A 23615-nucleotide genomic window follows, 5' to 3' on the forward strand; every position below is an offset into this window, starting at 1 on the left:
ATGTGGTGGAGAGTCTGCAGCTTGCTGATTTGGTTACCCTTACAAGGTAAGCACTCCGAGCTCATGTTTTTTGCTGCTCAGTTGACCTACTGTTTTGTCAAATCTACCAGTCAATCAACTGCATTTTCAGAGGACCTATTACAGAGGACAACCAGGTAAATTTGGTTTCATTTACACTCCTAATACATTCCAAGTCACACCAAATTTACACATCTGAGGGATGTTACTGCATTTGTTTAATCTCTTGTTCAATTAGCAAAGAGTATACAAAGGAGCATTGCAGTGTGCATCTCTGTGGGGTCTATATTATGGAAAAATGTGACAAGCTTTCTGGATCTTTTAAGAGTGTACCAGTTGAAAGAGCATTAGTTTGGGATTTTAAAAATTTCCTTGCTCTGTATAAGTCTTAAGTCTTAACCAAAAAATGTAATTTATCTGAAACTCAGTCTCTCCATCTTGAAATTAAGGTGATAACAATGTTTGATCCACGAAACTCCCTGGATTGTTATGAGTCAAATTTCAAGCATGAAAGCACTTTGAAAGTGACCAAATGCCAAACAGCTCTTAATTAGTTTAAAGGTAATAAGGAGCCAAACTAAACCTTGTGCTTATTTCTTAACAGTCAGCTATACATTTTATTATAATTTTCAAATTTTATTTTTGGTTTTTTAATACTGAAGTAGCAATATGGAGATTAAAGAAAGGCTCAGTTACCTTCAGAGCACAGGTGAAATCATTCCTACCCAAAAGCGGGGGCAGGGGTACAGGTGTCCCTGGAGATCTGATCGCAACTCCGACTCGGCAGAGGAAACCACACAATGGATGGCTTGCCTGTTGTTTGTGCGTGTGCGCGTGTGTGCGCGTTTCCCAGTACTGAGCCTGGAGTTGTTTCAGGCAATGCACCTAACCTTCTAAATCTGCATCACCATAGAATTTCATCAGAAAGATATTATTTAAAAACCAGATTTCCTATTTTACATAGTACTTCAATTTTTTATTTTCTACACTTCAATTTGTGCCTTGTGGTTTCATCCCTGTACCCTAAAACGTGTGATAAGTATTCAATTTTGGTAATAAATAACATTAGTTTCTTTAACAAGTGGCTTAAAGAACAGCTACTATTTGGAAAAAAATAAATTTTGACAGCTTTAGAATGCTTTCAATTATTCTAAAGTGTAAAGCCTTCAACTGACCTTAACTTTTCCAGGATTCAAGTTATTGTTTCATCAAAATACCTCACAAAAACAAGTTTTTAAATAGAAACAGCAATAACCATGTTTAATGGTAGACCAAAGGCAGGTTTTTTTTAGAAATATAATCAAATGTTATTTATAAAGAAAACAGAAATATATCTATTATGTAGTACATAGCGCTGGGTACTTTTTGTTCATTACATTGAATTTTAGCAATGATACAAAGGTAGGTATTAATATCTCTAATTTACATATGAGAAAATTTGAGGTTAAAGAAGTTAGATACCTGCTTATGTCTCCACAAATAGTAAGTAACAATATAAATATCAGCCCACAAAGCACACAGTAAAAGTATTTTCTCATGAAGTTGTGAGTGTGTGTGTGCGCACACTGGGTTGTGACAGAAAACGTGTTTCTTAACGTGGATCACAAGTTTGAAAGGCACTGACTTACAGGACTTGGAAGATTCATTATTGAAAGATCCCAGTGTGAAAGGGCACCCTGAGGGCCGCCCCGAGGGCACCCGGTCGCCTCGGTGCCGGAGCAGGGATTGCCCACTCCGCCCTGACCTCGCCTGGGCCCATCAGAGCCCCAAATGAGAAAGGAGCAGACCATGTTGCTTTCTTGTTGGTTAAAAGGCAACACATCATCAATTCTGGCACTGCAGTAAATCATCCGCTGCTTTTGGCTAATAGAATTATGGGAAGATCACTCTACCTTCTTCTACTGTGCAACTTCTAAGGCTGCCAAAAATTTATAAACCAGAAAATCCCATGACCTTGTAGCCTACACTCTTTTCAAGGCTACCATTGGCATAAATATCTACTAGGATAGCTAAAACACAGTAAGAATGAAAAGCTTTTTCAAAATTAATCCCATTGACCTACATCGTGGATGATGAAAATCCACTAATTTGCACCCTCTATTCTAGTTGTTCAGTGGACAGTAGGGTACAGGAAACAGAAAGACCAGTTGTAAATTGAGCAGGTTCTTGTAGATTCTTCTTTGGACAAGGAAGAAATCACATGTTTGTTGACACATATTTGAGACAATTTCTTTAAAGTTGTACTGGAAATAATTTGATTTTGACAAAGATTCATTTTCATATTTGTAATTTTGTGTATTAATTCTATCTAGAAATAATAATTCTTCTTTTTTGTAACGTTCTGATAGAAGCACATATTGCCTGCTACCTTATAATAGTCATGTAAATAAGGCTCTGGTTTGAGACTTAACTCATTGTCAGCTTAGAGAATTAACTTAGCACTAGTCTTCATTACTTAATATAACAATGACAAAGTTAGCATCTTATTACTGAATATATACATTGTACAGTTACTCATTTTTAGCCATTAATCTGTAACCAAATAATTATAAAGCACTGTACTAAGTGCTATAATAGAAATCTCCTCGAAGCCTTCGGGGGTCTGGAGGGGAGAGTGGGTGAGTCACTGCCCAGAGGACGCAGCCCAAGGACTCCTCTGGGGAGGTGTGATAGAAGGTGGGCGACGGGAGTTGAGTCTTGAAGGAGATAAGCAAGGCGTCTGGGCCAAGAGAACAGCATGGACCAAAGCAAAGTGCCTGGAACTTTCTGGAAACAGTGAATGACCATTTGCATGGAATGTCTGAATAGGAGAATAAGCAAATGATACTGGAGGAGAAGACAGCCTGAAATTTTGGTCTGATTCTTATAATCAATGGGAGCCTTAACAAATAGTCTAATAAAGGAACACACACACAATCAAATTTATGTTTTGAAAAGGTAATTCTAGAAGCAGGTGAATATGATAACTTAGAGGGAGTGGAGACTAAAAGGAAGTTATTGCCATGGTCCAGGAAGGCGAGCAACAATGGAGGACTCAACTAAGGCAGCAAGAGTAATTTTTTTTTAAGAGGAATAAATTGATTAAAGAGGTGGCTTGGAGAGAGAAGGTGACTCTCAGATACCCAGTGTACAGTGGCTGGTGATGACATCCATAGACACAAGGAAAGGTTGGAATGAGGCAGGTGTCTCTCTGTGTCAGGTGTGCATATAACACAAGGAGCAGAGAAGTAATGCATTCCAACTGTATGTGGCCAGTGTAGGGTCCTGCAGGACAGGCTCTTTACTGGAGCTTTTAAATTTATCATATACAAATTTAAGTGACTAAAGAAAAAAGAAAGAATACTTTTTTCAGTCTCCTGTGAGGACCTACAGTAGAGGTGGAGACCATACACTGCAACTCCCCAAACCTTGGGAAAAACCAAGGAATCGTTAGAAATGCCTAGGTTTTACTTATGTGTACATGGCTGTGATGGCTGCTTGCCCTGTGGCCTGAGGATTGGCCGCATGTGCTTTGGTGTGAAGCCACTCCATTGTTAGGACAATTAGTTAATGGGGGGAGGGGCGGGGAGTGCTGAAGATCGCAGGTTCCATATGCGCAAAGCACTCACAGTCCACAGCCCTCATAGACTCCATGAGCACCCTCATCACACATGGCATGCATGGATGGATGAATCCAGTCGTGGAGTAGCAACCGAGCCCCGAAATCAATAGCCCCACTTAGTGAGCTGACCTTCCAACAGAGGCTACACAGTCACTCACTGCTGAGCTCCGCTTGCCCAGCACTGCGGAGCCACGCAGAGCGACTCTGTGGGCGGGAACTGTGAAGCTCAGCTGGGGACCACGAAGAGGCAGGCACAGCTCTCGGGTCTACGGAAGGAAGGGTGAATAAGGTGTACGTGTTTTTACAGCCTGCAGGGAGGATGTGGTGGGCAGAGAGGATGCCCCGCACCCCATCCCTCTGAAGAAGAAGGTAAAAATTTGACTCCAAACTTAGGTGAAAAACAATTTGAAAGATGAGTGCCAGTTTAGTTTTCAATGTCAGTGAGAGGACCACGGGGAACTTTTATTTAGGTGTGCCGTCAAAACTTAGGTGCAGCTCTCGCCTTTCACCCTTTGACATCCCCTGGACACGCTGAGCATTATTTTCAAGCACTGCAGCTGCAGCCACGCGGGTCAGTGGCTTCTCATGCAGGCTCGTCTTCCTTTCCACAGTGATTACCTGTGTCTCAACCAGACACAGGGTCTACAAGATAACTCTGCCAGGTGAATAGGCTTGTACACCCAGAAGCAAGGCTTGGAGCAAAGCAGAAAGAAAACGAATTTTCTGCCTCATGCACAGCCCCTCTCTCTAACCTCAGGCATCTGCAATGTGGTCAGCCCGGCCAGAGCCTGATGCTGAAGAACAGCAGCAAGAGCAAATGCCAATCTTAGGAGGCACAATTATTTAGCACATGCTAAAAAGCCATACATACCACAGTTCATCACAATTTTTAAGACATTGGAAGAATTAGATGACACGGTGTAATTCATAAGCATGCATCCCAAGAAAAAGACAATGATATCTTTATACATCTGAGGATTGTAAAGATACACATCTTTAAAATGAGAGGAATTTATTCATAAACAGGCGGCGCATAAGCCTTGTCACGCCCATGTCCCCAAAGGCAGGCTTCCTGTCTAGACAAGCATTTTACCAAAGGAAAGAACATTGGCAAAATTTCCAAGTATCAACTTCTGACCCAAAGGATGAAATCAGGGCACGTTGATTAGTTCTAGTTTTTATTCAATTATTGATTCAATGTAGTAACTTCCCTCCTGACTCTCAGTATTCTTATTAACTGCAGGAGAGCAAAGGTTTATAGTGCCATCATGACAACTGACATCAAACCATTACTTTTCAGGCTCACACTGTGACAGTTTCTGTAAGGGATGAATTTTAGAGAAATATAAAGCATACTCACTGCCCTCTAGAAACTTCAGTCTGTTGTGGGAAGCAAGATAATGCACAGGAGTTAGAGAGCAAAGCAAGAACTACAATGAAATGGTTATGGAAATGATGGAACTTAGTTCTAGATTCCAATTCTAGACTCAGAAGCTGTTGAATCGTACAAAAAAATTCTTCTCATTTTAAAACTTCTCTGCTACTATTCTTACTACTCCATTATGGGTTGATTTTACAGATTAGAATATTTCTAAATGACCCAACCTAAGCAGAATTCTGGCCCTATGCCTCAATGCTTTTTTGAGAAAACAAACTCTTTTATTGACCGTTTGTTGTTCATTTATAGTATTGGCTGATGATAAGAGTATTTTTCCGTTAGGACTTAGGCAAACTGTTTTCCCAGGAAAGTCAGAATGAATACAATACAGTAATTGAGTTATTGTTGCCAGAGGCTGGATTGAAATCAATGACCTAAGAGTGAAACAACCTAAAAAGTCTGCTATTAATCTCCAGAGCTTTCCAAAAGTACTTTTCCTAATACTTGAAATTTATCACAAACAAATAACTCCCTTTTCATTTCTTTCTTTTTTTAATATGTAAAATAATGCAGTAAAACTCATCATATTTGTTATTCACAATTTCTAACCCCATAGTATTCCCATGTTTATGGAAGCGTTCTGCACTTTCATGGATAAGAATTGTCGACCTCAGAAAATAATTTTTTTTAATTGAAACTTGAAGAAATAATAAATGGGCCAATTTAATTTTTTATCGCTATCCTTTTTGGGGAAATGAACTTGCAACTACTTAAAATCAGTTGTTTACCCTCCTCTGGGGACTGTGACTTGCACGTTTGCCTGGAGAAAGTGCTGCGGTGGACTGCAGGCTGGGAGGGACCGAGAACGCCCTCCCTGTGGGCGGCAGCCCCTCCGAAGGGCAGCGCCGTGGTTCCCGAGAGCCCGTGACTGTGACGCTCTGTCTTAGGCACCTAGACTTGTACTTGGAGGCACAAGGCGCTCGTTTTATTAACCAAGGCCAGAAAGGCTCAGGTTCCGGGGGGTGTCATCACTTCGAGTCCAACCAAGTTACAAGGGCATGGACTTCGTAGCCCACAGGCCTGGACACAGACCCCGGCTCCAAGACCTGTGTGACCTTGAGCTTCTCGGCCCTCACCAGCAGACTTGAGCCAAATAATTCTTCCTTTGTAGGTAGGGTCAGTTGGAGAGTTAAATGCAGGTAACAGGACCTGACAAGGGTCCCGGCATATGACAGAGCAAGTGCCCAGGGACGTTCTTCAACACCCCCTTCCTCCCCTCAAGACCCCTCCACGCCGCCTCCGCGGCTCCCACGCGCCTCGCGCTGCTCGGTGTCGGCTCCTGTCTTGTTTGCTTAAGAAACACGCGGTACGCGCTGGAATCAGTGACCGCGGCGGGGGCAGGCACGGCCCTGCCTCCGCTCGCTGGGGGCGGGCAGGGGCGGGGGCCGGGCCCGCTGACCGCCCCGCTGTTCCCCGCAGAGGCGGTCGTCCCGGAGCCGACGGAGCCGACGGAGACGGAGACGGTGACGGTGGAGGAAGGGCAGGCGGCGGCGCTGCGCTGCGCGGGCGCGCGGGCCGGCACCGAGGCGCTGCAGTGGGTAGCCCCGTCGGGGTTCACCATCTTTCTGAACGAGCGTCCTGGTGAGTGAGGGCGAAGCGCGCTGCCCCTGGGCCTCGGCCCGAGGGGTTTCCAGACCGGCCAGCGGGGGGACTCCAAGCCGGCATGAGTCACCCGAGCGGGGGTGGGGGGTGCTCGGCCCCACCGACCGGCGCACTTGACTCCCTGCCCCCCGACGCCCCGCCCCTGTTACTTCGCCGCCGGCCCCTTCTTTGGAAGGGAGGCCTGAAAGGGAAGGGGGCTCCCATTACAAGGCACTTTTTCGTGCCTCCGTCTCGCCCCCACCGTGCCCGCAGGTCGCTTCCTGAGTCCCGGTGACCGTGAAGCGGCGAGTGGTGGCGGGTGGCCCCTGACGGCCCTGTGCGCGCACGCAGCCCCACCCCCACCCCCACCCCCACCCCTAGCCCCACCGCCACGCGCCCGCTGCTTTCTGTCCACGAGGCCTGCGCTAAACCCAGGGCGCTGCGCAGCCCTCGGCGCCCTGCGAGGGAAGGCCGGCCCCTCGCCCCACGGACGCGCCTTCCCTTACCAGGTGGGAAGGGAGCCTTTCTCCTCGGTTCTACTGAGATCTTATTGACACATAACATTAAATGCACACCATAAGGAATGGATATATGTATGTATTCAACATGACTACCTCAAAAAGTTTAGTTAACACCCATTACCCCCGCGTAGCTACTTTTGTTGGTTTTGGTTTTTTTTTTTTTCCTTGCACGGTTCTTAAAAGTCTGTTTAACTCATCGCTTTGAGCAGGATTTTATTACACCCTCCCCTGCATAATGAGATCATTTTATTTCTCCATTGAGTATGTCTGACTGCCACATACTTGGAAAGTCTTCAAAACAGCAAATTTCATCTTGCATTTAAAAAGCAGAGTCTCTAGAAAATGTAAAATGTTTTGAAAACGTTATTAGGTATTGCTATGTTACATGTAAAATAACTAAATATAATTATTTCAAGCTAAATTAACTATTAATACTAGATCACAATAAAGTACAATCGATACTAATTGTTAACAGTTCTCACAGAAAACCTTTAAGGAGAAAGCATTCTGTTATATAATGCTTTCTGTTGTTTTGTTTTGTTTGGGTTTTTTTTTAAACTTTAAAAGGAGATGGACATGATCAAGTGTCCATAGCCGAATGCCTGGACCTGGCTCAGTGGTTCCGGCCGAGGGTGACTCTGGCTGTAGCTGGAGAGCAGCGGAGGGGAGGCGGGGTCCGGCGCCGCCCAGCGAGCGGAGAGGCCAGGAACGCGTTGGACACCTTAGAGCGCGCCGAGCAGCGCCCGCAGCCAGGAGGCACGGACCCCGAGGTCAGCGGTGCTGCCGCCCAGATTTCCGCAATTCTAGCTCATGTCACATTGGGACACACAACCGTGGTTCCAGACGAGAAACAGCCTTCCTTGATCAGCCATTCAAGGTTTTAACTATTTTAGGCTTGCTCATATTGTAAATCTTAACAGAAAAGAAAAAAAGGAAGGAATGGAGGGAGAGAAGATGGGAGGATTAGCTAAGGGACCTTTGACTTGAGATGAACTTCCCAGGTTAATAGAGAATCAAGAGGAACACTTGCTATTGGCCGGAGCTTGCCTTTTTTCTTTCTTTTTTTTTTAAATCCCCCATTGGCTAATACCTGGAAAGACTAAGTCATAATCTTGGGAGAACTTCAAATAATAATGAACTTTTAAAAATTAGAAATAAAAAGCACCAGCTGGAGCAATGAATATCAATGCATTTATATTCCATTCTTTACATTCATTCTGACAAGACAACATCAAATAAATCAGATTTCAAAAAAAGTAAACCATAGAGGGGCATTTTTCATAATGTAAAAATAAATTCTTTAAAATTGTCCTGCAACCTGAACCCTCCCCCAGCATAGTATGCTTAATTTCCTACAAACACAAATGAAGCAAATTGTTTATTTCACAGAAACCAGCATCAAAATATTTCATTTCTGTGCTTAGTAAGCGAACTGCACTTAGTAAGTGAACTCAGTGTAAGGTGTGCCCTGTGTCCTTTAGCAGGTGGAATTCAAGAGCCGTCCCTGAGAGTAATCGCTCCGCTGAGAGTCTGCGTTCATCCGATGCCTTTTTTCATAACAACTCTTCCCTCCGCCCCCTACAGCTTTAAAAAGTACCAAATACCAGCTTCTTCATTACTCCACCAACCAGCTCTCCATCAGCCTGCAGAACGCGACCCCGCAGGATGAAGGCGTGTACAAGTGTTTGCAGTACGGCAACGCCGTGAGAACAAAGGAAGTGAAGGTGACTGTGCTGGGTAAGGGCCTCGACGCCGGCACAGCCGCAGCCTGAGGTCGCATGTTACACTTGACATTTTAGTTTAAAAATGTGACCTCCATCAAGCTAGTACCTGGGCACCTCTGCCATCTTCTGTTGAAAGGAAACAGAGAGGAGCACTTTGAGTCGCAAGCCCTAGATTAAAACGTGAATTCGTGAAATTCATCTTAGGCATCAAGTAAATATTCTCTCTGAGGAACTGAGAAGAGAGAATTACTATTTGATGCCCCGGGCCTACGTGCCAGCACCGCGTTGGCCCTGGAGAATCGAGGGGACGGCGGCGCCACCTCTGCCCACCCTCTGACCATCAGGAGGTCGCACACTAGTTTAGGGAGGCCGAGCATGCGTGTCAATAAGGTAGGACATTATGGCAGCACACCCTAAGGCAGAGGAATTCACATGTAACTGTGCTGGACAGTAAGCTCACATCCTCTGCCCAAGCAATTTCCTCTCCTCCTTTGGGAGTGGGGGTGGGGCGGGAGACAAGGGGAGGGGGTGGCAGCCTCCTGATTGGCTGGAACTTGCTAGGTTCTGTATATACGGTCAGTTTGCCTCTGCTCAAGTCTTACTATCTTTACATTTTTGCTTTTTGTGGCAGAACGGCTCACTTAAAAACATAATTCCACATACCACACACAGGAGTTCCTTAAATTTCTCCTATCGTAGTACAATGTGGTGCCTTCCACAAAGTAATGACACGGTGACCAAGTGTCAGGAAAGGCGTGGGCCCGGGAGGTGGTTGAGAACCAGCGTCACTCAGCCCAGGGGCTGTCTTTGCCCGACCCCCGGCCTCCCCTGCCGGCACTCAGGCCCAGGCTGGCTGTGTGCCCTTCCGGGCGACCGCAACACCCATGCACGCGCATGCCTCCCTCACTGCACTTCAGCACACGGGCTTTTAATGAACACTTCAGGGGCCAAGTCTATCACCAGGCTCCTAGTTCTTTAACAGGCTTTTGCTTTTTCCATGTTCATATCGCCAGCATTTGACACATCTAGTGCACGCGTGGAGCCTGCTTTACAATGTCTCCACAGCAGGTGGATTTGTGCAGAAATGTGGGAGGGTGCAGGTCTGGACCGCAGTGTGAAGGAGAATGGGGAGGAGCAAGAAGTCTAACTAAAAAGTATTTCCAACACAAGAGTAGGAGAAAAAGGGATCAATGACCCCTTTGATCAATGATCAACTCTTTTATACGACAGATGGAGTTTTGATGTTGGGAGAAGACAGAAGTAACTTCCCTCGAAGTGAATCATAGACTCACAAGGTTTAGAGCTGATAAACTCATAAGCCAATTTCTTCATGTCAGACAAAGAAAGCAATAAACCAAGAAATAGGGGAACTAAACCAAGTTCCTACAATTGGTTGGTGACAAAGGTGGAGCTAGAATTCAGGTCCCTATTCCTTACCTAGTGTTCAACCAATGAAATATAGTCATATATCAAATGTAAAAAGTGCTTTGTAACAGTTTGGGAATTTTCAGGGACTAATCGCACACTGGGTAACAAACGTTCTCACTATAGCTGAAGTAGCTTCACAGGCACCGAACAGCCCTTCAGCTGGGTTCTGGGAAAGGTGAAGTGAAAAACAGGCTTGTGATTTAGACCATTCCCTGCAATGGCCCCTGCAGATTATTAGGCTTTGTGCTTTGCTGGGATACGTAAACCAACGTAGTAAGCACAAAAAAATCCATTTTCCCCCCCTAGCAACTCCTTTCAAGTCGAGCCTGGAAGCTTCAGTCATCAGAACGCAAAGCGGAGAAGAACATGTTATCCTTAGGTGCGCCACCACGAGAAGCAAGCCCCCTCCTCAGATAACCTGGCTCTTGGGCAACGGCGTGGAGCTCTATGGTAAGTGGAGAAAGGGCTCTCTCCTTCGTGTTCCTTCCTCAATTTCCAGAGGATTTTTCAATGTTCTGGCACCCTCTGGTGGCAGACAATGCCATTCAATAATCCATCAGTTCTTTTCCAGACAAATTATTCTTATGGCCAATCAGTATTACTTCTCAATCTTGAAAGGCTAATCTCAAATAACATGATTACTTGTTTCACTTAAAACAAAGTAGAAATCTAAAATGTAATATTTATTTTATTACCTTTAAAACCTGACAAAATTTTATGAAATGAAAGATAAAATAGAGCCATTAACTCTGAGCATCAACTTTTTAGTAGGCTTAAAATTGAAAATACATTTAACTTAATACATGATGTTTCTTATAGAGTGCAGCACTGTGTCATACCCTCAATGACAAATACAAATATTATGGTAACAAAGAATCTAAACATTTTGTTTGAAGCAGATAATTTGTTATGTGTGGAAACTATAATTTGTTCATATTTTAATAAACGTTACACTTGATTTTACATAATCATTGGTCCTTGGAGCTGGGAGGAATCCTTTGTTGTTAAGGAAACCAAAGGTCAAATGGAGTTTAGACAGAAAACATCTAAAATCCAGATCCGGTTCTCATCCGGGGTCAAATCTACAACATTAAAGATCTCCCTTTAATTTGCCTTATTTATTAAATCAGAGTGACCTGTGTCTTTGCACTTCACAACAATGTCAGGCTGTCCCTCGTGCATATTGTTGCAAGCTTGGGATTGTTGTCTCAGTCGTGAAGGGTTTATAGAAACCCATCCACACTGTTCGCCTGCTTCCCTTTGTGACAAGGGCCAGGTACATACCACGCAGCTGCCTGTGCTCAGGATGAGGTTAGAAATCTAACAGGTTTGCCAAGATGTCAAGGCCCTTGGTTTCTGAAGAACCAAACCCATCCCATAGCGTCAAATAGTCACAACCTCATGCACCACCCTAAATTGCCCCACAGGTGAAACGTCTCATCAGTTTGAAGCTGACGGGAAGAAGTGTAACAGCAGCAGCACACTCAGAGTCCACGCACATGGCAAAGACTCCACCGTGGGCTGCATCGTCCGACACCCGGGTTTCCAAGGACGGAGGCTGATAGCATCTTCCCGGTTTGAAGATTTGGGTAAGAACAACTGATGACATCTACACTCATTTTTAATTTACCTCAGTATTACACTATCACACAAAATTAAATAGAGCGGGAAAGTCTTTCAGAGTGAGATTACTGTCAACAAAACTCTCCTTAATAGCAAACTCTTTCAATGATTGAAATTCCTCCAGCCGGGCAGCAGGCTTGCTGCTGCTCCGGCCTTCAGAAAAAGCCTGGTCGCTCAGAACGCCGAGCCCAGTGTCAGGGGCAGACGGTGTCATGCTTGCTTTTTGAGAGTGGCAGCTAGCAGAACTTGGCCTTACATCGTCTTATTGTAGTCTTGCTTGGGGAGAGATCATGTGAAGCATGTGATCTTTATATTTGGCTGAAAAGGAGATAATATTAACTAAACTTGTCTCGATCATTTTATGTTAACCTAAAGCACTCACTCAGTGACCTTAGGTCATCATTGTTCTTTAGATATAGCTTGTTAAAACGGCTTTGAAGGTTTTACAATGGTTTAACCATGCTAATATTCTGAGCAAAACACAAAATAATAAAAATGAACAACACATCAAGTATTAAATGCGGAGTTGCTTCCATTTTCAGAATCTCTGTTCTCTGATTCCTTCACCATAAGCGAAAGAAATCATTTTTAAACTACATAAAACTTTTTGAGCTGAGAAGCGTCCTGTAAGTAGCACAAACCCCACATCTGTCACTACTTCCCGAAGTGCAGGACCCCCTCTCACGCCAGTGAAGGGGGAGCCTGTTGGATGGCGGTGCCTTTGCTGGAAGAGCATCTGTCAGACGGAATAGCTGCCCGTGAAAGGCACCTGCCCGTCCACCTCACCGTGGGACGCTGCTGGGCTGCCCGGGCTGCTGCTGCCCTGGTCAGAAGTCCCCGCTCTGCCTCGGGCTCCCCTGCTCTGGTGATGCAGGGTCTGGCACAAACAACGCCCCTTTTTTAATACAAAACCTTTTATTACAAAGTCATAAGCATGTAATTCTGTAACATAGTATCACACTCAAGCACACCATGTGACATTTCAGGTGAAATGTTCAAATTAAAACTGTAAGTCATCACACCCATATTATTACCCTGGCAACCCCACGCCGGCAGGCGCAGCTTCTGCTGGGCCCTGTGTCGTCCCCCATCTCTACCGCGGGCTTTCCACGGCTCCGCTCCCCCCGAGACCCGGGCACTTCCCGAGGCAGCTGCAGGTAGGGGCTCACAACGCGGAGACGGGCCAGGCTGCGATCTGACGCGAAAGGCGCTGCCTTGTTAGGGTATAGGCCTCCCAGCCTCGCCCGCACCCGAGGAGGGGCACGTGGGGCACACAGGGGACACGGCAGGGTCACCAAGAGGAAAAGGAGACTTGACTTATCTGGCGCGTCTGAAGGACAAGCAGGTCGTTAAATAAGAGAGCCAAGAACATTGATTGACGCGCCACGTGCGAGGCCAGAAAGGAGACGTGAGGCACGGTCTTCGCAGTGATTGGTTTCATCTCTTTCGTGTTTCAAACCAGGGGTCTTGCTTTCCTATTGCTTATTGGAAGAGGGAATACAAACAAAAAGTTCAGCAACTGTGGAGCTAAATTTTTAATATTATTTAACATTTATAAAATTAATAAATCTTTGCTATTTAGCGGTTATAAATAGTCGTTGTAGCTGGTAGACATTAAACTGATACAGCAGAGGACTGTGACATCCTGACCGACTCGAAAGATAAATCCGTCACAACGCTCCAGCATCCGCCCGATGACAGCGGCAGTCGGAGCGGGTGCACCGAGTCAGCGCAGAGGGCGAAGCAGAGCAGATACAAACTCTAGTGAGATACACACACACACGCACACACGCACACTTTTGTATAAAACATTAAAATAACATATATATTATAAAATATATTGAATATGCAATATATGGCTTATATATACTCATATACATACATTATATATGCTGTTGGATTTTAATATAGATAATTATATATTTATGTGCAAAACTGATTGTATGTAACTACATTATATACCCAACAGCATATATAATGTAGTTACATACAATCAGTTTTGTACATAAATATATAATTATCTAAATTTACATAGAGTACATTATTCTAGAAGAGCTCATCTATTTTACTATTTCTCCAATGTTTCCTTAGTTCTTCTTCCTTTCTCAGAGCTCCTGCATGCAATTCAGGCTTTTTTATATTTTCAAAAAAATTTTAAGACAATAAATTTAAAACCACAGCAATTTAAAGAAAAAGCTGAGAAGTATTCACCAATTTTATAAAAACATTACACACCTATCACATATCAGTATCAATATTTGCAAATGCGCAGGCACCTTTCAATGGATTCCTTGGTTGCAAGTCTTTCCTAAGCTGCTCTCCTCTGTGCTAAGCTCAACCTTTGGAAACATTTCCAAGGATTGTTTTCTATCATCCAATAACATTTAGTAAGCATTGTGCTTAGTAAATAGACAGGCATTGTGTTAACCATGTTGTATGAATGAACTCATTAATTTTTCACAAAAAGAATTCCAAGAGGTTAGTGCTGTTAGTATCTTCATATTACAGGTATTAAAAATAAATGAGCTTTGGGGCGATTAGGTATCTCGTTCAAACTCATCAGCAAGCAGGTGACAGCACTGGATTTCAACCCAGCCTGAGCCTGACTGCAAAGCCACCTGGCAGCTAGAGCAGCGAGGCACGTGAGGGGACGGACCGCTGGGGCAGGAGGGGCAGTGACAGCCGTTGGCTGAGGGCCACCCGGTCCCAGAGCGGTGCGTCCAAGCCAGGCCGCTCCGCGCACGCGCAGCAGCAGCGCACAAGCTCCCAGGGCGGCCCGAGCCGCAGAGCGCGCAGTTGGCAAGTTTCTGCAAAACTTCCAGGAGCGGGTGGCAGCCAAGTCCACTCTCCAACCTGTTGTACTGAGCACAGTGTGAGCCACATTCTCCTCTGTAGTTGCAAAATGTTGGCTTTCCCCTTTCCTAGTGACTGCTCAGAAGACAGCTTCGGGCGTCCTGGAGAACAGCTCTGCGTCCTTGCGAGACCCCGGGCCGTCCATGAGCACCGGTAAGTGTGGACGTCATCAACACTTTTTAAAAAAGCATGCCTCTTCGGGAAGCCAGTTTTCCAATTCTAAGTTTTAAAGACACTTTTAATTTGTACCAAGACGGTGCAGGACTCCCTCCACCTTGTGGTGACCTCGAGAAGCGCCACAGTTAACCATCAGGGGGTTCATTAGCAGTTCTCTCTCTCTCTCTCTCTCTCTCTCTCTCTCTCTCTCTCTCTCTCTCTCTCTCTCTCTCTCTCGCACACACACACACAACGGTGACATTGCCGTTTCCACTGTGGCAAAGGGCAAGGTAGAAGTCACTGATGGGGAGACTTGTTTCTTTCTTTGTCCATGTAGAAGAAACCAAACAAAAAATAAAGACTTTGTATCAACAAAGAGCAAAGAAGCAGGACCTGGAGACTTGATGTTTTTGTCACAAACTCATGTTTGAAATTTCATCAGTTACTTGGTTGTGAGAACTCAGGCAGCTTTTGATGACAGCATTGAACTATAAATGCAGAACAATTTAGAAGGCCGAGATTATAATCCCAGTTTTTCAGACAGTGAACCCAGGACAACGATCCTCTATTTCATCTGTAGTTGTATTTCACCCAGCCCAGTCCCCAGCACCGGCCGGCACTCAGAAAATGCAGTGCGGGCGCAATCACCCCCGTCGCTGGCAGCCGCACTGTGGGTCCCGGCAGGGGGCAGAAATGCCTGCCCTTCTCCCCGTCCAGGCACAGTCTCGGCAACAGTCTGACGCGGTGGGACAAGGGCTTTCATGTCGTTACCTTGTCCCTTGTTCTGAGTATCAGATCACATTTAACATTTTTTATCTTGAATAATATTTAAAAGTAAATGTTTGGAGTTTTTAAAAACTGATAGGTATATGTACCATATGCTTTTTTGAAGGACAATGGAAATTGAAAATACTGTGAAGTGAAACAGCCACATTTCTTGCTTTAATAATCCAGTATTTTACAAATGTTTAAACTCTAGCTGTCTTTAAATTGGCTTATACCATCACCAAACAACTCAGCTATCTGCTCTGCCTTTTCATATGTAACACAGGTTTTTAAAATATGATTTCTAAAATTCCTTTCAGCTTTTAATTTCTACAATTTTATTTCTGCTAATAATGCCCATTTTCAATAGAAGATGGGTGGTTTCATGCAACAGAAAAAAATATAGAGGAAAACAACAAAATGAGAAAAAAATTGTGTGATGTTTATCATTTTTCTTATGTAACAAAAACATCACAGTGCATCCCACTCCTGGGGCAGGGTGGGAGGGGACAAGCAGAGGTTTGAATGACAGCTGAGCCTTCTCCTCAACATAAAAATCATCGCTCCGTGCCTTTCGGGCTGTAGGCTTCCTTCCCTAAAGCTCGGGATGCCCTTCTTAACTGTTCGGTTGTTATCTCAAAGCCTCCCGAGGGTCTTCTCTCTAAGAGGCTTGGTTCCGGAGCGAAGTGTAAAACGATGGCTTTAATTTCGGGCTCTGAGTTTCCTGGCTCTGCCACTGTTGGCAGCAGGACTTTGGACAATTTGCTTAACTTCTCCAAAACTGTTTGCCCAGAGCTGTGGTGAGAAATAACATATACCAAATGCTCAGGCCTGGAAGAGAGTAAATGTCCAATAAACATTTGCCTTAAAAAATAAGGGAAGTAAGCCAGACCATTCACAATTAATTTTGGAAGAAGTCAGGAGTTCCAAAAGGACCTTGTTGTTTTGTGAGGATCACTTAGTTTGGTTTCCCAAGCTGCTTTGCTGCTGTGGATGACTCTGTGTACACACACGGTGCATGCACAGTCGTGTGTACAGATCACCTGTTTCTTTCTCCTCAGTCGCGGTGATGGAAGATTTTGGGACGTCGGAGACTGACAAGGAAAAGGAAGAACAAACCACTCCACAACCGGCCTTGACCACTGGTGAGCGTCCCCCTCCGCGTTTAGAGTAAACACTTGAGGGTTCCACCTCTTACTAAGTCCAGTAGTGTTTTTCAGTCCTTGTTTCCCTCGGCCCTTCTGCTGGTTAATCACTCCCTCGCTCCATGACTTCGTTGCCCCCTGGCTTCTGTGATACGCTCTGCTGGTCCTGTGACTTTTGCTGACCCCTCCTTCTCTGTGTCCATGAGCAAACTTCCCTTCCTCCTCTCGCTGCTTATAGACACATGTGCTTCTGACTGCACTTGCTGGTCCTTGGTTGTTTCCTGAATTCTTAAAGCGCGCACCCATTCCTAAGATTACGCCTGCTGCAGTCAGGCAGTAGATGTCTTACCTGTATTTCCAGAACATTCTCCTGAGCATTAGTCCCTGTTTCATTCCATTTCCTACATATCTCTAGCTGAATTTTTTGTTTCTCCTCAAATCCCACATTGCTAAAAACCGAACAGCGTCTTCTCCCACAAAACCAGCTTGTCTAAAGCAGGCCCACCCCTCGGTGTCCTCCTTCACTGCTGCCTGTGCACGTGTGCGCCTGCACACGCCGTGAGGTCAGTCAGTCCCCAAGGACTTCTGAGTCTTTGCTTCCAGGTGCTTTGCTCACTCCCAGCGCCACCGCCCTGACCCAGACCCTCCTCGTCTCCGGCGTGCGGAACTGTGACTTCCGCGCCTCCTTTTGTAGTGCATTTTTAGCCCCTTACCATCCAGACATCCCGTGGCACTCTTTACACCTGTGTTCAGGAAACCGCAGTGGCTGCCCGTAGTCTACGATGCAGAGCATGAGCCTTAACACCCCCCTTAAGGTGCACCCGACCAGCCCCCTCCACCGTTCTGTCTCTCAAGTCCCGGCGAGAACGCCTGTTTCTGAAAACGTCACCTCATTTTGATGGCCCTGCCCTCGTTTATCCTAACTGGCCCCAATGAAAAGAAAGTCCTCTTCAGTCCTCTTCTTACCCCTTTTTTAAATGTCGGTATCTTCACGGAACACTTTCCTGACCAACTCAGGAACCTGTCCTGCTCTGAATCCCTGAACACATTATTATATTAACACACGTGGGTCTAAAATTTGGCATAGATACCTTCTGTTTGTTTTCATTCATCTCTTTGTTTACTCATAGAGAGAACTATTCCCAAATAACAGGGATTGTGCCATTTGCAGCTCCAAGCTTGATGTCCCCCACAGGCTGGCTCCCCCTGAGGGCGTGAAGCTGAAGTGAGGGAGCCAGGGCAGTTAGCAAAGCCAGAGCCCAAGGCGTCAGAAGTCTGGGTTCAGAAAGACTGTTAGGGGCTCGACTAGTCTATTTCCAAAAGCCTTTGTGTGAGACCACATTTAACTTAGCCACGATCAATAAATATTCACTTTATTTGCATAGTTTTTCAAACTTCTTAACAACCTCTCTTGCTAAACAACACTTTGCTAAAAAGAGAAAATTACTCCTTATAGTTTTGAACCCCCTGACTATAATTTAAGTCAATATTCTCACATTTTCTTCATAAATGAAAAATAACACTCAATATCTATATAACTTGAAAACCTTTTTCAAGTCATCCCACAAAATGGCTTTGTTTGTAGTCTTGTTTTCAGAGACTGAATAGGATGGGTTTCTTTACCTTCAGGGTAAAGCTCCTCTTCATCTCTTCATCCAGGCCGTGTGTTCGCCTGCACTGCACTGTGGAAGTATCGGGTATGCTCCTCAGTGAGCAGAGAAAACACCTCAAACTATCTAAACTCTTTTCATTGTCCTCATAGGCGCAAACCCTCAGTTTCAAGCATTGATGAAGACGCAAAGTGGCGTACTGCTGCTCTCTCTTGTGTCCATCCTCCTTTTCATACTCTTCATCATCGTCCAGCTCTTCATCATGAAGCTTCGGAAAGCACACATGGTATGGAAGAAAGGTGAGCAGGCAGAGAACCAGATGGAGGCCACAGGATGCAGAACGGCTGGCGAGCAAAGAGGAAAATTCTGTGCACTAAAACTTTTCCGTTATATGATGCACAAATCTATTTGCTCAGTGTTGCCACTCAAATAAGCAGCTGTTTGCTTTACAGTAGACAAGGGATGTGAACCTCCAGGAGCTACAGGGAGAGAGCGCAAGACCAAGAGAAATTAGAGGAGCTCCAGGAACTGGAGTTATATCATAAAATCTTCTGTTCACAAAAGGATCCAAAATAGAGAGCTTGTCCATCCATCCACCCACCCATCCACCCATCTACCCAATACGCATTCCCTGAGCCGTGGTTCTTCCAAGCCCTGCACTCTCCCAAGCCCTGGGGATCTGTCTGTCCACAGACAGACCAGGCCCCTACTCTCAAAGTTCCAATTCTAGGAGTGGTCAATCAAAGGGCCACCATAATGGGCTGTTTCAGCCCAATTTTTACTTTGAAAGGATGCACTCGACTTCCCTCAACCATAATATGTAATTTTTTTCCTAAGCATACTGATTAAAAAGTTGTTATTAGATACAAAAATATATGTAACTAGCATAGAAAATACCTATTAAAATACATAGACTCAACATTGATCAGAGCTAGAAGGGACCTTCGAAGCTATCCACAATAGCCCATCTACTTAATTTGTTCCATAAACGTGTGTCAGGATTAAGTCCCCTCTTTAATTCCGAGCAGTTACTTAGCCCTCTGTGGTCAGCAGCCACAGGATGGCTGCTGAGCACCTGAAACGTGGCTGGTCCCTCTTGAGATGTCCCATAAGGATAATACACACACCCAGTTCTGAAGACTCCATACACACATGCGCACACGTACACAAGAACATAATATATCTCATAATAATATATGGGGTCTACTAGTTAAATGAAATGTGTTACCAACTTAATCTCACCTGCTTCGTCTTCCTCTTTGAGCATGGCTGCTAGGAAAGTTAAGGTTGCATGTGTGACTTGCGTTATAGTGCTGTTAGGCAGTGCTGACTCAGCGTCACATAGCTCCAACACCTCTCTGACCGAGAACTCATTATGTCTCAAGGCAAAACATTACATCTTTGAATAGCTCTAATCCTTTTAAAAGTACTACTTATCGGAGTTTAAGATCAATCTCTCTAGATATTCAGAAGGACTAATATTCTCATGATAAGTAGACTTAGAAACAGGGTCTGGCTTTTTGGTGCACCTGCACAATAGGAAATGCTGTAGTGTGGTTTCCTGACATCCCATTAATGCTTCATCCCCAGAGTTCTTCAAGGGCTATTGAAATAGTTCCTTTCCAGAGGACACTATTTGATTCTAACTGCTGTTCTTTGATGTCCACAATTCTTATACTGCCTAGCACATGCCCACATGCCTGGACGACTCATAGTAAAGAGGAAAAAATGATTTGTTGAATGAATGAGGACATGAGGTATGGGAGGGGGAATGATAAGCCCACTATTGTATAAAAACAAGGGTATATTATTCATACATACATTTCTACATATAGATGATATCTGTGGCACCTGAAATTAATGAATTATTTTTTTTTCTTGCAGAAAATGAAATTTCAGAACATACTCTAGAAAGTTATAAATCAAGATCAAATAATGAAGAAACATCATCCCAAGAGAAAAATGGACACAGTAAGTCAACCTTGTGACCTGAGATTTGAAAAATAAGCTTCATTGATTTATCTTTAAGGGGGAGGGTAAAAATCAAAGTTTGATTTTTAGCTCTAGAAAGTCGACTGCCTTGTAGAACTTAAGGAGGCGCATCTTAAACAATGAGAAGAGCAGTTCAGTTCGCGTAGCCGACGACTTTGGAAGCCACCCCCAAGGCCTCGCCGACACACAGGCACAGCTCTGTACGGTGTCCTCTCGTGCCCCAGAGTGGCCCACACTCGTCCTTACCCATGGAGCCCTACGCCTCGCTGTCATTTTGGGCGTATCGGTTTAGCTGCGACAGTACACCTTCAGGTGGCAAATCGGCGGGTTTACTCTCTGTGCACCCCCGATCCTATCACAGGGCTTGGCACAAGGGAAGCGTTTGATTAATTTATATTGAATAAATGAATGTAAGGCTTAACTAACTCAAGCAGAAATGTGTCAGTTTTGGGATGACTTCATTGCAATTTCTCAGGGAAAGAAAGAAAAGTTTTATGTAAAGAAAAAAATTTTAAAGGGCCTAACAGGAAAGGGGAGAGAGAGAAAGAGAGAATTCTCGACAGAGACCCAGCAGACAGACGTGGATGTAAAGGAATAATCTTATACCTTCCAACCATGTTGTTTCCTCCATGCAAGTTAGCTGTGAGAAATGCAACGAGCTTCGCAGCTAGTTTCTGTGGGTTTTATTGAGGTTTTTGTAGGAAACATGTCTTTCACAGCACTGCTGCCTTGTTTTGACCTGGCAGGGCGGGAAACGGAAGGAGATGGCTGCACCAGCAGGGAGGGGGCCCGGGATGGACTGTGTGGGGCCTGAGGGCGGCAGGAGAAAATGTGTGTGAGCCACACACGTTTGCCGTGTTGTCGCCCATGTCTCCACACTCGCCTGGCAAGCAGGAGAATGATGTCAGCATAATGTGTGAGCTGTGTTGCTTCCCGGGTCCATTTTCCTAGGCAAGGCCAACCCAAACAGTAGAATCATAGCCTTTAGCAGGAAAAGGACAGCCCTCAGTGCAGCTGCCGAACAAGCAGAAGTCCTTGCAGTTCAGCCTTAAGAACATTTGCAGTGAGCACCTGCTCCTCAGAAAGCTCCATCCAGAGGCCTGGGGGAGGCTCCCTTTCCTCTGGGCTCTGATTTCCGCTCCCCCTCCTCACCCTCCCCCGCTCTCCGTGCCTCAGACCCAGCATTTCAACTAGATTAGGTTTTGCCTTTTATGAGATGCCCCCTGGCACCGTTCAGTCTGTGGAGAGAGTCGCAGAGGCTGTGAGAGGTCCAGCCCTGTGTGATTTTCCCCATAAGCCCTGCTACTTACAGTTTGAAATTTTGCTGAAGACAATGTATCTGTTCCCCAGCGACCCATGTTATTTTATAGCAGAAATGTCTGTATATTTTATTTCAAGTTTGTGAATATATTTTTTATTTCAAAAGACTTTTGAAAGGTTAGGCGATAGCCCTGACTGGTGTGGCTCAGGTTGCTGGGCATCGTCCTGCAAGGCGAAGGGTCCCCGTTTAGATTCCCGGTCAGGCCCGGGCCACGCCGGGGCTGGGGATTTGGTCCCTGTAGGGGAGCGTGTGAAAGGCAACCGATCGATGTTTCTCTCTCACATTATGTTTCTCTCTCTCCTTTTCTCCCTCCCTTCCCCTCTCTCTAAAAATAAACAAATAAAATCTTGTAAAAAAAAAAGTTAGACTATAACAATGCATTCAGATCCATGAATTTAAGATTCAATTTTTAAGACTAACATGTAGGCCTAAAAATACCATGTGCAGTGTTTCAAATAAAGGGGTGCGATGCTGTTCAAAATAAATTTTCATCTTCAACATGTTTCTCTTTCAGCGTCTCGTTCTAGGAGCTGCATGGACTACATCACACAGCTGTACTCAGAAGCAAAAACAAAAAGGAAGGAAAACGCACCGCATTCAAAATTAAATGGACAGCATGCTGCTCACATACCAGAGAGCACTGTGTAGTGCCTCCCGCAAGAGAAAACGTGATTTCAGGGCAACCACATCGTCCGCTCTGTGGACAGCCTGTGGGAAGCAGCGCGATTGCTGTGCCAGAAAAACATGCCTTGACTGCAGCACAAGATGGTGTCCTTCCACAGACATCGGCCCCAGATTCAGGGCAGCAAGATGAGGCCTAAACCCCGGACATAAAGCTTCATAGTTTAAGAACTAAATAACCTGTTACCCTGACACTACTTCAGAGCACGAAGATGCCACTGAACCCCGGGTTCTGGGTCAACGTGACCCACTAACATGTTACTGTGAAAGAAACAGCAGTTTTTAGATGAAACTGGTGGAACTCCTTAAAAAAATAAAATTAAAAGAAAATCTTTCCTTCTGGTCTCCAAATAAAGAATTCTGAGGTGAAAAGGTCTTAAAAACTGTCTCCAGTCCTCGGAGCTTGGTTTCGAGATGAACTCTAGGATGGAACCAGCAGGTACTCTGCCAGGAAGAAGGGGCCGTACCTGTGGCTGAGCCAGGCGCCCAGGAGTGCCTGCGAGCGGGTGAGCCAGGCGCCCAGGAGCACCCCAAGACACGTGTGAGTGCAAGGTGGGCCCCAAGGTTCCACCCCCTCGAGCTTTCTCACTGCATCACAGAAGCTGATCTGGTGACAGTTTTTAAATGATGTTTCATTACAAAAATGTCCAAAGAAAAATAATGTGTTTGATTAAATGATTATTAACCTAATGGATGCTTTTTAAAAATTATTTAACAAAGAGCAGAATATATTTGTTTTTCTACTGGCTGTATTCCTTCTATTTCCTACTTTGACCTTCACATGTGAAAGTGACATATCTTTTTCCCCTATCATTTAAGGTAGAGTAAAATCTGACATTTATGACATTTCTCATAGCTTAGATCTGAATAAACTAATCTTAAAATAATATGCTAATATGCGCCCCCAAGCTACCACACATACTCATATTATGAGTCTGTAATTTGTTACAGGGTCAGATCCAGTTGAGCTCATTTTTTCTCGATAACTTTTTTTTAACAATCACAGAATTACTGAAAGATGTAAAGAGACAAAGCACTTTTCCCTCTGAACGGCTTGAAAGTAAGTTGACACGATGCTCCATCACTCCCCAAGTATGAGAGTGTGTCCTTCCCACCAATGAGAATCCTGTCCTGTGGGACCACAAGGCAACCACCGAA

The 23615-nt window shown here is 44.8% G+C and overlaps 1 protein-coding gene across 1 annotated transcript; it reads left to right on the forward strand.

Annotated features, from left to right (window-relative positions):
• Positions 1-22598, forward strand: CRTAM (cytotoxic and regulatory T cell molecule). The gene is made up of 10 exons (XM_054587467.1): positions 1-46; positions 6477-6638; positions 8744-8896; positions 10618-10761; positions 11739-11900; positions 14860-14940; positions 16770-16853; positions 18616-18762; positions 20348-20434; positions 22291-22598. Exons 1-10 carry the CDS (start codon positions 1-3, stop codon positions 22422-22424), a joined length of 1200 nt encoding a protein of 399 aa, XP_054443442.1. The 3' UTR covers positions 22425-22598.
• The last annotated feature ends 1017 nt before the right edge of the window (positions 22599-23615 follow it).

This window comes from Pteronotus mesoamericanus, unplaced genomic scaffold (genome assembly GCF_021234165.1).
Source record: "Pteronotus mesoamericanus isolate MK-2021 breed Mesoamerican mustached bat unplaced genomic scaffold, CSHL_Meso_final contig_123, whole genome shotgun sequence".
Lineage (NCBI taxonomy): Eukaryota > Metazoa > Chordata > Mammalia > Chiroptera > Mormoopidae > Pteronotus > Pteronotus mesoamericanus.